The 14861-nt window shown below is 41.9% G+C and overlaps 1 protein-coding gene across 14 annotated transcripts in view; it reads right to left on the bottom strand.

The window, feature by feature from the left end:
* The window catches only part of STXBP5L (syntaxin binding protein 5L), a 441073-nt gene that overhangs the window by 87679 nt on the left and 338533 nt on the right, over nucleotides 1–14861 (bottom strand). For 10 of the 14 annotated variants that reach the window (XM_073309811.1, XM_073309757.1, XM_073309702.1 and 7 more), the window contains 3 exons: nucleotides 14500–14625; nucleotides 3554–3705; nucleotides 1803–1874 (listed from right to left, as the gene is read on the bottom strand). In XM_073309811.1, coding sequence (XP_073165912.1) covers nucleotides 1803–1874; nucleotides 3554–3705; nucleotides 14500–14625 — 350 coding nt within the window. The remainder of the gene's footprint in view (nucleotides 1–1802; nucleotides 1875–3553; nucleotides 3706–14499; nucleotides 14626–14861) is intronic. The other 4 variants (XM_073309740.1, XM_073309775.1, XM_073309785.1 and 1 more) reach the window with 1 other exon arrangement.

The following is a 14861-nucleotide window of genomic DNA, read 5'->3' as shown; positions in this document are numbered from 1 at the left end:
ATTAGAATTTATACTCCACTTTACATCTTGAAAGCATATTACAAATATTAACTAACTAATCCTCACAACCCTCCTTTGAGATACGTAAGTATTATAATACCTATTTCACACATGTGGAAACCAAGACTCAGACAGATGGGCTCATTTGCCCACAGCCACACAGTAAACCAAGTACAGAGCCAGGCTCAGAACTTCGTATTCCTGGCTCCCACACCATTGCTTAGTTCTGTAGACCACACTGGTGTTCTAAAACAGTAGAATAGTTAATTTATTTACAACTACACTGGGGCAGCACCATCTCAAAATAAGAGATTCTTCACATAAGTAAAAAGAAAAGGAGTACTTGTGGCACCTTAGAATCATAGAATCATAGAATATCAGGGTTGGAAGGGACCCCAGAAGGTCATCTAGTCCAACCCCCTGCTCAAAGCAGGACCAATTCCCAGTTAAATCATCCCAGCCAGGGCTTTGTCAAGCCTGACCTTAAAAACCTCTAAGGAAGGAGATTCTACCACCTCCCTAGGTAACGCATTCCAGTGTTTCACCACCCTCTTAGTGAAAAAGTTTTTCCTTATATCCAATCTAAACCTCCCCCACCTTAGAGACTAACACATTTATTTGAGCATAAGCTTTCGGGAGCTACAGCTCACTTCATCGGATACATTCAGTGGAAAATACAGTGGAGAGATTTATATACATAAAGAACATGAAACAATGGGTGTTACCATACACACTGTAACCAGAGTGATCACTTAATGTGAGCTATTACCAGCAGGAGAGCTGGGGGGGGGAGGAGGAAACTATTTGTAGTGATAATCAAGGTGGGCCATTTCCAGCAGTTGACAAGAACGTCTGAGGAACAGTGGGGGGTGGGGCGGAATAAACATGGGGAAATAGTTTTACTTTGTGTAATGACCGATCCACTCCCAGTCTCTATTCAAGCCTAAGTTAATTGTATCCAGTTTGCAAATTAATTCCAATTCAGCAGTCTCTCGTTGGAGTCTGTTTTTGAAGTTTTTTTGTTGCCACTTTTAGGTCTGTAATCAAGTGACCAGAGAGATTGAAGCATTCTCCAACTGGCGTGAAGAGACTGGGAGTAGATGGGTCATCTACCCCCACACTGTTCCTCAAACGTTCTTGTCAACTGCTGGAAATGGCCCACCTTGATTATCACTACAAAAGGTTTTTTCCACCCTGCTCTGCTGCTGGTAATAGCTCACCTTAAGTGATCACTCTGGTTACAGTGTGTATGGTAACACCCATTGTTTCATGTTCTCTATGTACATAAATCTCCGCACTGTATTTTCCACTGAATGCATCCGATGAAGTGAGCTGTAGCTCACGATTACAGACCTTATTATGCTCAAATAAATTTGTTAGTCTCTGAGGTGCCACAAGTACTCCTTTTCTTTTTGAGAATACAGACTAACACAGCTGCTTCTCTGAAACCTGTTCACATAAGTAGATACACGTTAAAATTAACACAATAACAATGGATGTTAATGATCATCAGGAAGTTAACATTGCTGAATAATCCATTTTAAGGCCCAACCCCATGGTAAGTCAATGAGAGTTTTGTCATTGACTTCACTGGCACCAGAAACAGACCTGAAATGTTGGTGTAATGAAAACAATTGTCAGCACTCATCATGGTTTACATTTCTTGTAAAAGAAAATTTAAAAAATTTGCATGCATGCTGAATGTGTTTAAAGAAACACATTACGGAGCACAAACATATGGGTTTAAGTCCGGCATATTGTGATTGTGATAAAGCTGTTTGCCTAACCTTTATAGAACTTACTCTGATAGGAAGTACGGATCCGTTTCGTTAAATCAGGATAAAAGTTAGACAGGCCACGCATGCAAAAGTTGTCTTTGGAACATGCCAGTACACCAGCATCAGCAGCAGGCAGAGGAAAAAGAGAAAAAAAAAACAGTCTAAAGTGAAAGGATGTGATACCATATCCAGCATCTAGAACAGCCAAGGTGAAGAAATTTCAGCAGATGTTTACCCTCTGGTGAGAAGATATAACAAGGAAAATAATAATCCAGAAAAGTAAAGGGTGTGGGATGGATGGTGAGAAAGCAGCTGAGGTTTTATTCAGATGCATAATTTTGATGAGTGGTCTAAAAAAGATTGTTATTTTCAGTAGGTATTTATACAAGATGGGCTCAATTATCAGCTGCACAAAACAGCTGGAATGTTGCCCTAAAGCGACAGCCAAAGATTCTGCCTGACACAAGGGAATCCTCAGGTGGCACAAAGCTAGCCCAGCTAGCCCTACATCACCCATGGTCCCCCTCCTGTGCAGTTGCTGCAGTGTCTGGTTGAAGCGTGGTTAAAAGAGCAGCAAAGTTATGTGGGGGTTGCTGTGGCCCCAGCCAGACCAGGAGTTGCTCTCATAAGCTGTGGCAAGTTTACATTGTGTTTACACTTGGCATAGCTGAGAACTGAACCTGATGGGGTTAGATATTTGTAAAATGTAAAATAAACAGTATTTCAGGGACAAAAGTAGAACATGGAGGTTTCTTTAAGTTTTAATAATTTAGAGTCCAATCTTTCTTACACCAAAGTCAGTGGCAAAATTCCCACTGATTCCAATGAGAACATGACTGGGTGCCTTAGTGCAGGACATATTGATGAACATATAGTTGTCATAAATTAATAGTACACTACAATTTACATTTTTCAAAATTCATGACTAGATTATAAACCCTGAAGTTTTCATCCCAATTGCTTTGTAACCAAACTTTAAAATGTCATAACTGTGTCTGTTTTAATTGTGTAAAAATGAAACATACAGACAAAAATATTTTACACAAATATAAAGTACTCATTTTACTAATTTTCTGACACAAATGGAAATTTTATATTAACAGAAACATAAGGCAAAGTGTAATTGTATTGGTGGAAACTTAATTCCACTATGCAACACTTAATGAAGTCTGTCATATGCTTCTTGACATCAAATTTAAAAAAATTGCACAGACAGATTTAATGAGCTTCTATCAAGCGCTCTAGTTACTATATCCAATGGAGGAGAATAAAAATGTCTACTTCCTGTCTTAAGCTGCTTCAGCTACTTAATGAAGATGTCCCTGGGATGTGTTTTTTCAGTTAGTTCTTCGACCATAAAGATTTATTAAAAGACAAAAGCATGTGATTTGGCAGAGGATACATGTTGCTTTAAAGTGAAATCTTGCTTATCTGTCTAAAGCATTTGGCAACTGGAAAAAAAAGCAGCATATTGACTGTGCACATCATGAGCTAGCTAGCATTAAGACAATCAGTTTTTCTACTCCTTACAATTACTTGGGGCCTCAGCTAGGGAGATTACTTGCTGACCACCATCCCAAACAATTAAGCTTCAGATATAATGCTTTGCATTTGAGGAAGTTTCAATACCTAAGGAGCAGTCAGATTTCTCTCATGTGCTTCTATAAATTCCACTGGCTGGCAGATAATCATGCATTTCAAAAGCACTATAAAAAGCCGCAAGCAAGAAAACAAAGAATGAGTCGGGTTCAAAACAACTGTGTTTTATCTCCTACCTGCAGTGAACTGCTTGTTTTTGCGTGGAGAACGGGGCTGACGCTGGTATGGATCACTTGATCCGTATAGGTCAATGGTTCCCATGCTCAGCAATACTGTCTTCTGCATAAAATCCACAACAGCCAAACCATTGCAGTTCCCAAATGCAACTCTGAGAAAAGAAATGTTCCTCAAAGGCATTATACTCTCGCATTATATGGTATAATTAATAGAAATATCATTTAAAACAGCTACTACTGTGAATTTGCAATAATTTTCTAAGACCTTATTTTCAAAGCTTAAGTTTTTAATTGTAATTATAAATGGTTTTATAATTCTGAATTCAAACAAACTTTTGTCCTAAAATGCTGTAATTAACATTCAAAACAGATATAGTTTACCTTAATGAACACTCACTTTGCATGTTTTATTGTTGTAATAATATCTAAACATTGCTGTATGGAACAATATATCTGTAGTAATTACAACCATGTGGTAGATAATGACAATTAAGTGCACAAATCTTACATTATATATAACTAGCGCCCTACCAAATTCATGGACGTACAAAAAAGTGTCAGAGACCGTGAAATCTGGTCTCCCCCATGAAATCTGGTCTTTTGTGTACATGTACTATAATTTTTTTTGTCCTTTCTTTTCTCCCACTGTACAGAACAAGATTCCACACAGCAACCATAGAGCTACAGCTACCAGGAACGACAAAAGCAAAAAGTCAGTCAGTCAGAGGAGGAATATATAGCTGAGTTTCATATTGTTATTTAAAAAATGACTAAGGCCATGATTTTCAAAGCAGCACAAGGGATTTAGGTGTTCAATTCCCACCAAAATTCAATCGGAGTTGAGTGCCTGATTTCATCTGGCTCCTTTGAAAACAGGTCCATAAATCTTATAGTAGATGTTTAATATATATTAGAAAAGCAATATAGATGGGAGAATGGTAGTATGGGAGAAGTGGAATCACTACAACAAACATATTCACTAGAAGAAATGGTTTCTCACCTCAGACAGCTGTTATTCTTTGAGATGTGTTGTGTATGCCATCATGCTAAGTGTGTGAACACACTGTGCACCAGTGTTGGCGAGTTTTCCTTAGCAGTACCCACAGGGGAGGCCACTCCTGCACCTTGCTGTTCTTGATGCTCCACGCCAAGAGCTTCGTACTGGATTCTTAGATGACAGGCTCTGATGTACTGGGGAAGGAGGGTGGGTCGTGTAATAGACATATGCAACACATCTCAAGGAACAGCAGTTATGAGAGGAGAGTAAACATTTTTCTTTGTGTTACTGCTTATGTCCATTATACTAGGTGTCTTCCAAGCAGTTTCCGCTGGAGAAGGGCTAGGAATCTCATCGGATGAAGGACTGCAGGACTGCTTTCCCCAAATTCGTGTCTTCTCTTGATGTGGTAAATACACTAATTGCATCTAGCAAAAGTGTGGACTGAAGACCATTTTGCCACCCTCCAGAGATCTATAAGAAGGATGTTTCTCACAACCACTGTGGAGGTTGTGTGTGCTCTGGTTGACTGCACAGAGATTTTCATGAGGCTTGATGCCCTTGATCTTTTAATATATGACAATACAGCTGGTGATCCACTTGGAAAGCCACTGCAGTGTTACAGGATGCCATCCCTTTCTTCTGCATAGGAGACAAACAGCTGGAAAGAGACCCGAATAGGCTGCTTTGAGACATACAGCTGCCTGGATGAAGTGGCGGCAGCGGGTGGTTGGGGACTCCTCCCTCCTTGCTTCTGTTTTTGCCTAGACTGATCTGCTTGTCTAGACATATAATACTGCTGCCTTGGTTGAAACACGGGTCAAAATTTTGTTCTTTTGGGGTCTGGTGTATATAGGGGCAGGGATGTCAACACTGGCCTAGAATCTTTTAACATATGCCGTGCTTCATCCATCTTCCAGAAGAATAAGGCACAGCCCCTGAAGGGGAGAGCTTCAAAAATCTGTTGTACTTCTACAGGGATCCCCGATAACAGGAGGCATAACAAGCAACTGATGGTTACTGCCATCACCATGAATTTGGCAGCCAAGTCTGCCACATCCAGGGAAGTCAGCAGAGCGGACAGTGCGACCACCGCACCTGTCCCCTGTGTCCTGGTCTTCACGCAGGTCTTGTCCCGCATCCCTCATTGTGTCCAGACTCCAGTCCTGTATTATTCCCCCACATCGTTCTACCCATGTATTGCATGGCTCCCCTCCCCCAGCCTCACATCAGAGACCCAGCTGGCTGGGAGAAGCTCCTCCTGAACCCTGGGTGACCTTCAGATTGACACCCAGAAGGGTTCACTCAGGATGGGAGGGCCAGAGCCAGAATTGGTGGAGCAGATGGAGCCCCATCTCACAAGTCCTAGCACATGGCTCTCTTAAAGATAGATCCCTAATGTGGGGTGGGGCTGGCCAGAACCGCTGGCTCCCTGGGTTGGGGGATCCCAGTGGGGGTCCTTCCAGGGAAACCTGTTTATAGAGGAGCAAGCTGCTCTATTTTCTACTTTGTCACCCCTAAAGGGGAACTGACCAGAGGGTAGGAGGGGGCATTCAGGAAGCTGCAGGTGCAGCAGATTGTCTTGAACAGTCACTGCTTGGAAGATGCCCTAGATTCCCGTAGGAACCCACTTCATACTGCGAGGAGGAGGAGAACGTCAAAGCCATTCTCTTCTTAGGCTTCAGAGGCTGAAGGTACTCAAAGAACATGTGTCTCTTTGAGGACTGCCCCAATAAGGGGGATTTTCTCCTGTCTCTGTTCACAGGGAAAGCTGGGGGAACACTCCTGGACAGAGTGTTGAGGAATCACTTCTATCCAACTGAGGTGGATCCAATGCTAGGTGAAGGGTGCCTCCATGAAGATGTATCTGAGATGCTCTTCTCTTAGCTTGTTAATTCTTGTCTTGAAGCCCTGTCAAATCAGGTATCTGTCCCTGATGTGACCCTCACCCAAGCACTTCAGACAGTGAGGGTGAGGGATACTCATGGCCAACAGCCTGGGACACCCAGAGTAGGGCTTGAAGCCAGGGGACATTGGTGTAAGTTCCCCTGGAACCACTTAAGCCCAGAGTTCAGACTACGGAGAACAGGAACAAATAGAAAATAAAGAAAATGGAATCCAAGGGAGGCAAAATGAGTACCACTATTACTAACAACAACTATGACAGAACATTCACAGAAGGAATGCACTGACAGCATGCTCCAACCACTGACCATGGATCCACCCTTAGACTTTCAACAAGGGTTTGTTGAGTTAAATAAGAACATCCACAGTTATATTAGACAGGATAACATTTTGTATACAGTATACAAACCTTCATGTTTCAGGGCACAGGCCAAGCTCTAACTGATGGGGGTTTGCAAGGAAACTATCCCTATTGTCCATTATGGGGATTCTTGAATCTTTCTGTGAAGTATCTGGTACTACCAACTGTCAGAGACAGGGATTTGGATTAGATGAACCACTGGGCTAAGCTGTTAAAGCAAGTCCTATGTTCCTACATAAATAAAAGACCAATTTGTACTAAGCAAGTAAAAGGGATCAAAATGAGGCAACATAGCGCTGTACAAAAAGAAGACTGGAGCGTGAACAAAACACAATCTCTTTTCTGTGATTTGAGACAACAGAAATGCTAGTCATCTGCCTCTAGAAAATGATGTGGCTGAGGCCTTTGTTGAACACAGTAAAAATAAAAATAAAAAACATGTAAAGAGATAGTGATCAGTGAGATCTTTCTGAAAGTAACCGTTACAAAATACTCTAAATACAATGACAGGTTTCAGAGGAACAGCCGTGTTAGTCTGTATTCGCAAAAAGAAAAGGAGTACTTGTGGCACCTTAGAGACTAACCAATTTATTTGAGCATGAGCTTTCATGAGCTACAGCTCACTTCATCAGATGTTTACCGTGGAAACTGCAGCAGACTTTATATACACACAGAAATCATGAAACAATACCTCCTCCCACCCCACTGTCCTGCTGGTAATAGCTTATCTAAAGTGATCAACAGGTGGGCCATTTCCAGCACAAATCCAGGTTTTCTCACCCTCCACCCCCCCACACAAATTCACTCTCCTGCTGGTGTTAGCCCATCCAAAGTGACAACTCTTTACATAATCAAGTCGGGCTATTTCCTGCATAGATCAAGGTTTTCTCACATCCCCCCCACCCCCATACACACACAAACTCACTCTCCTGCTGGTAATAGCTCATCTAAACTGACCATTCTCCAGGTTTAAATCCAAGTTAAACCAGAACATCTGGGGGGGGGGGTAGGAAAAAACAAGAGGAAACAGGCTACCTTGCATAATGACTTAGCCACTCCCAGTCTCTATTTAAGCCTAAATTAATAGTATCCAATTTGCAAATGAATTCCAATTCAGCAGTTTCTCGCTGGAGTCTGGATTTGAAGTTTTTTTGTTTTAAGATAGCGACCTTCATGTCTGTGATTGCGTGACCAGAGAGATTGAAGTGTTCTCCGACTGGTTTATGAATGTTATAATTCTTGATTATATATATATATTGATTATAATTTGTGTCCACACAAATCAGATGTCAAGAATTATAACATTCATAAACCAGTCGGAGAACACTTCAATCTCTCTGGTCACGCAATCACAGACATGAAGGTCGCTATCTTAAAACAAAAAAACTTCAAATCCAGACTCCAGCGAGAAACTGCTGAATTGGAATTCATTTGCAAATTGGATACTATTAATTTAGGCTTAAATAGAGACTGGGAGTGGCTAAGTCATTATGCAAGGTAGCCTGTTTCCTCTTGTTTTTTCCTACCCCCCCCCCCCCCAGATGTTCTGGTTTAACTTGGATTTAAACCTGGAGAATGGTCAGTTTAGATGAGCTATTACCAGCAGGAGAGTGAGTTTGTGTGTGTATGGGGGTGGGGGGGATGTGAGAAAACCTTGATCTATGCAGGAAATAGCCCGACTTGATTATGTAAAGAGTTGTCACTTTGGATGGGCTAACACCAGCAGGAGAGTGAATTTGTGTGGGGGGGTGGAGGGTGAGAAAACCTGGATTTGTGCTGGAAATGGCCCACCTGTTGATCACTTTAGATAAGCTATTACCAGCAGGACAGTGGGGTGGGAGGAGGTATTGTTTCATGATTTCTGTGTGTATATAAAGTCTGCTGCAGTTTCCACGGTAAACATCTGATGAAGTGAGCTGTAGCTCACGAAAGCTCATGCTCAAATAAATTGGTTAGTCTCTAAGGTGCCACAAGTACTCCTTTTCTTTTTCTAAATACAATAGTAAGGACCAAGCTGGGCAATTGGCTACAGGAGAAAATCTCAAATGAGTCCTTATCACCCTGAAAGCCATCTGACTGTTGTAAGAAGGATTTTTTAAGGGAATGGGACATTCCATGAGGCGTTCTAGATAAAGGAGGAGTCTCTGGCATTGGTTTATCATGAGGACTATCAGCCCCAGAAAGCAAAGACAGAGAGATACAGTAAAGATGGTTTAAACCCAGTTCAACCTGATCTTTTGGAACATTAATGAAAACAGGGGAGGAATAGAGAGTCACACAAGCTAATGTAAGACTAATCATGGTTTACAGTGTGTCCGGTGGTCAACCACACATGGTAAAGCTCACTGCCAAAGAAAAATCAAGAGTATACCTCCTAATTGAGATTACACTCTCCAGGGATTTGGGTCTGGTAACTCATCCAGTCTGCCTGAATAGTCTTTTGGCCATGATGTACATCACTCTCATGGAAAGTGCTGGAGTGCATCTGTGATGGTCCTCAATCGAGGGTCGGTTTGTCGGATAGTGTCATCTGGTGGTCAGGGCTAAGGCCCATGACCTGCAGTGGGATTGTTGGTAAGGGAGCCTGGACCTTCCCACTTCACCAGGCTCCAACCCAGGGCCCTTTGAGGACTGTCAGTGATCTGACAACCAAGGCTGCTTAAGGCTGCCCTCTCTGGGCGACTTCCTATCTCCCCACCTGTGACTGCGAGGAGTGGTAGATACGCTGGAGGGGAGGGATAGGATACAGAAGGACCTAGACAAATTGGAGGATTGGGCCAAAAGAAATCTGATGAAGTTCAATAAGGATAAGTGCAGGGTCCTGCACTTAGGATGGAAGAATCTAATGCACCGCTACAGACTAGGGACCGAATGGCTAGGCAGCAGTTCTGTGGAAAAGGACCTAGGGGTGACAGTGGACGAGAAGCTGGATATGAGTCAGCAGTGTGCCCTTGTTGCCAAGAAGGCCAATGGCATTTTGGGATGTATAAGTAGGGGCATAGCGAGCAGATCGAGGGACGTGATCGTTCCCCTCTATTCGACATTGGTGAGGCCTCATCTGGAGTACTGTGTCCAGTTTTGGGCCCCACACTACAAGAAGGATGTGGATAAATTGGAGAGAGTCCAGCGAAGGGCAACAAAAATGATTAGGGGTCTAGAACACATGACTTATGAGGAGAGACTGAGGAAGCTGGGATTGTTTAGCCTGCAGAAGAGAAGAATGAGGGGGGATTTGATAGCTGCTTTCAACTACCTGAAAGGGGGTTCCAAAGAGGATGGCTCTAGACTGTTCTCAATGGTAGCAGATGACAGAATGAGGAGTAATGGTCTCAAGTTGCAGTGGGGGAGGTTTAGATTGGATATTAGGAAAAACTTTTTCACTAAGAGGGTGGTGAAACACTGGAATGCGTTACCTACGGAGGTGGTAGAATCTCCTTCCTCAGAGGTTTTTAAGGTCAGGCTCGACAAAGCCCTGGCTGGGATGATTTAACTGGGAATTGGTCCTGCTTCAAGCAGGGGGTTGGACTAGATGACCTTCTGGGGTCCCTTCCAACCCTGATATTCTATGATTCTATGACTGTCCCCAGGTCACCAGCTGCGTTAAGGTGGCGTGAAGGGTGCCTGCTCACCACAAGGCACCTCCTGGGGGCAGCGTACAGTGTGGTAGCTCTCTTTCTCAGGTGGCAGCTGCCTCCTCCCATGGTATGGTCCAGCCTCCAGGGCCACCTCAGTCCAAGGGCTTTCCCCTGCTGGGGTAGTCCAAACAAAAACAAAAGGGAGTACTGAAGTCCAGAGTTCATATGAGGGGAGAGGGAAATGTTGCTCCATCAGGCTGCCTCTGTGGCAGGTCCTCCCTTCCCTCCATGAGGAACCTTTGGGAAGTTGTCTTAGGGATAGATTCTGCCTTCCCTCAGGCTCTCCTCTGCTGGAGCAGCAGCTTGCAGGTCTGCTCTCTTCCCTGGTCTGCACCAAATGAGCGGTTCCCCCATCTTTTAACTCCTCCTCCAGTTGGAGCATTTCCTACAGGTGTGGTGAGGCTGGGCCCAAAGTAATTCCTTAACCCCTTGTTGCCCAGTGTTGGGTTATAAACCCCATCACAGCATCCTAAGAATATAAACCCATTGCTTGTGAGCACGGCTTTATAACATATCCTCATATGCTGGCATAGTCTATGGTCAAACAACTGACATAGAGCCCAAAAAACAGATTTCCTGACGAAGAATTTCTGAAGTGGCAAAGAAGGTACCAGACTCAATAATCAATATCTATACAGGCTGCATATCAGCATAATAGATCTAAGCCTGACCACCACTGTCTGGGTTTCTGACAGAATTTTTTTCAAGAAAGCATTGAAGACCTCTAACCAGTCTGAAGAGCATAATTAAGCTTTCCTGAATTAGGTAGGTTTTTGTTCTCAGTTTTATTCTTTCTAAAGCACTTCCATAATTTAGCTGCTTCAGACTAGACAGGTGAGGTTTCAAATTCAACTTAGAAGACAGAAAAATCTACTCAAACTCCTTACATATTCACGTGGGGTGCCATCAGAATTTTGGGAGATCTTTGGTAAAAGAAACCCTTACCAACTTGTTAAAAAAAAAATCAGTTCACCTATTCAATATATGTTTTTAAAATTTTTTGTAAGTGGTCCAAATCAAAATGGATTTTAATTAGACCACATAAAAGGCACATCTATGAGCTAAAGGTCAGATTTTTTTTATAATGGTAAAAGGATTTTCCCCACTTTCTTTATACTTGAAAGCAGTTAAACTGTTTTTGCTCAAATATCCCAAAACACTTTACTCCCTCAGGCAGAGATCAGACCTAGAAAATTTCACCCCAACAATGCAAGTTATAACTGAAAAACTTATAAGCAACTGCAAAAGAAAAACTTTTTAGATTGACACTGGCCAAACTAAACTACAGATGTGTTAGAGAGACAAGTTGGGTGAGGTAATATCTTTTATTGGACCAACTTCTGCTGGTCAGAGAGACAAGCTTTTGAGCTACACAGAGCTCTTCCTCAGGACACAGCAGGCTACAACAATGCATATAGGTGTGTTATGCATTCTATAAAGAAGGAGGCTTAATAATACCTTTGACAGAGGAACAATATAAGTAGGAGAAGATTACTCCTACCAGACCTAAAGGCAAATAAAGAATTTCTCTGTCTTCTGTATGCAATCATAAACCTAATGAAGAGTTCAGAGTGAATTTCTTATTTCCCACTAGCTACTGTACTTGCTAACTGCTACTGAAAGAAACTGCATATTACATGCAGCACACCATTCAATTTCTTAAAGCTGATTTTTTGGGGGGAGGGCGGAGTGCTTGTGCTTTTCATTAATTAATTAATTAAATATTTTTCATAATAGCAAAGCTAAGATCTTGATCAGACATTTCTTGGCAGTTAAAATTTGGAGGAGCTGAGGACCTGGGGCTCACGTGGAGGGCTAGGGAACACACAAACTGGTTATTAATTTTCAGGAAAGGCCTTCTTAGTTGGTCATTGTTTTAATTTAATTTAATATTTTTATATATTTTAAAATATACTAACATATATATATACCTGCAGAATTTTGCCACCCTTTTTTCTACTTTTATAATGGAAACCAGTAGTGTGATGATTCTCTTTAATTGCATGAAAGTGTAAATATTTCTAATTTGAAGCTTGCAAGAGCTCAAAGTAAACAGAAATAAAGTGAAATATATTGAATTTCACAACACATCAACTGCCTCATATTTGTTATGTAAGGTGTTTTTTAACCTTTGTTTTTATACATGCTTTGTACCTGCAGTAATGGTGTGACAGCTGTGGAGTTGCTATGTATTACTCTATGTATGAACATGGATATGTAATAAAGGTATGTCTATTGTACATGGCCTGCTCAGTGAGATAAAGTTACTGTATAAGATGATGGAAGTAAGGGTACTTGAAGTGGTTTCCATTATATACCGGGTTTACAGTTTGGTTCAATGGCTCTCAGCACCTCCCCTATACAAATTGTAACTATGATGGGTTAACAGAATTTCCTGTATGACTGCACTGATCTAATTTAATAGGGGGCCATGGGAAGAATAAACAGGAAGGCAACACAATGGTCCCACATAAACAACCTCCCAACAAACACCGGGGGGCAATTACAAGATAATGGCCTATTTCCAGGCTCGAGGATGAAGTGACAGCTGTTTTGCCAGGGTGGGAGGCCACAGATCAAAAGAACAGTAAAGAGTTAAAAAGTCTTCTGAGGAAGAGAAGGGGCTGTCACTTGTCAAAAGCTGTCTGGGCTGAGACATAGATACTCTGTGGAGGCAGTCTAGAGCAGTCAGGCCTTCCCAGATCAAGGAAATGGTAAACCTCAGGGAAAAGCTCAATATGCATACAATCAGTTTCATTATTTTTAAGATCTGTATTCTCTGAAATGCTTTTGTTCTAAATAAACAATATTTTGCTTCAAAGAGGCTGGTCACCATAGGGGCTGGAACTAGGGGTGCTGGAGGTGTTGCTGCACTCCCTGGCTTGAAGTTCTTTCCACCATATACAGAGTTTACAGTTTGGTTCAATGACGCTCAGCACCCCCACTATGCAAATTGTTCCAGCACCCTTCCTGGTTGCTGCTTACCACTGTCATTGCTCCCAGAGAATAGAACAGAATTGCAGCGGCTGGCCATAAATCGGAGTGCTGAGGTAATCATGGTTAGTACCAGGGCACTGCAACCCAGGGCCCAGTCTGAGGATGGAGAAATGAGTGATTCCACCCTGAGCCTGGTGATAGCTAGACCTGGAAAGGGGTGCACTCAATGAGATCAGGAGGGATCAGAGGTGAAGTTTGCCTAGGTATTGTGAAAAATGCATTCTGGCAAAGGTAAAATTAATGAAATTTCTAGATTTCATGACTAGGAGCCGACCAGTACCTCAGGACAGACAAATGTTTTCACACTAATACAAAGGTTATGGCTGAGATTTTCAAAGGGGCCTCTGAGGGGCAAGTGCTCAAATTTATACTCAAAGTCAGTAAGAGCTGGGCACCTAATTCCCAGAGGCCCCCTTGGAAACACCAACCTGTACCTTTATACCCGAGTGATATCTTCTCTACTAGAAACAAACTTGTAAAGACTCTTTTCCTGATTTGATGCACATGTGCATTTCCCATCAGTATGAAATGGAATCAAATGGGCTGTGCTGGTTGGAAAGGATACATGGCCAGTGCATCACAACCTTTTCCAGCTGGTTTTCTTTGGAGACATAGCCATAAACAAAAATTGTCCCTTCTAACAGGTACCCAAGTGAAGGCAGCAGTGACATCAGTGCCTGCCTTCTATCAAGGTGTCACAGATAGGTCTAATTTACACCCCCTTGTGCCAGCTGCAGGTCATTTTGTGATAATATTAAGATATCTTTAAAAAAATTATAACTCAGAAAGGTGAATTTGGTTTTGATTAAAAAGACAGGGATATTATGTGAAAGATGCCATCATGAGAATGTCAGATTAACTTCTCATATTACATCTTTTATGTGGGTTACTTGTTCTTGTAATTTTTTAGCCAAGAACCTAGCTTAAAGCAACTTTTGATTTTTCATGGTGACTTTTAAGTGTCTGCAGGGAACTTCAAAGTATAACGGAAACATATATTGCTTAGTTGAGTAAACAATAAATCAATACAACATGATTTTTAGTTACTTACAGTCCATAGGCTGAGTTTACGGCCAGACTGGTGATTTGTTGAGGAGGCTCACCATCCACCCACACCAACTGAATAACAATTTCTGCTTGGTAACCAGGAGGCATTCGCACCGGTCGAGTCTTAACACTAAGAAGAAAAAGGGACACAAAATAGAAACACATAAACAAAATGATTAGGGTACAATAATAGAAACTATTTACCCTGAGGAGATAATAGTGAAGCCAACTTCCCTTATAGGACTGAATCAGCACTGAAAAGGAATTCCCACAATACTTTTAATATAGTTGTATATTAAGACTATATATTCCAATTAGAGCTGTGTAGAGAATGAAAATTCCATTTCTTGGAAGGTTTCAATGAGG

The sequence above is a fragment of the Lepidochelys kempii genome, chromosome 1 (assembly GCF_965140265.1).
Source record: "Lepidochelys kempii isolate rLepKem1 chromosome 1, rLepKem1.hap2, whole genome shotgun sequence".
Taxonomy (NCBI): Eukaryota; Metazoa; Chordata; order Testudines; family Cheloniidae; genus Lepidochelys; species Lepidochelys kempii.
The sequence above is the reverse complement of the archived record's forward strand: the minus strand, read 5'-3'. Positions and strand labels throughout refer to the sequence as shown.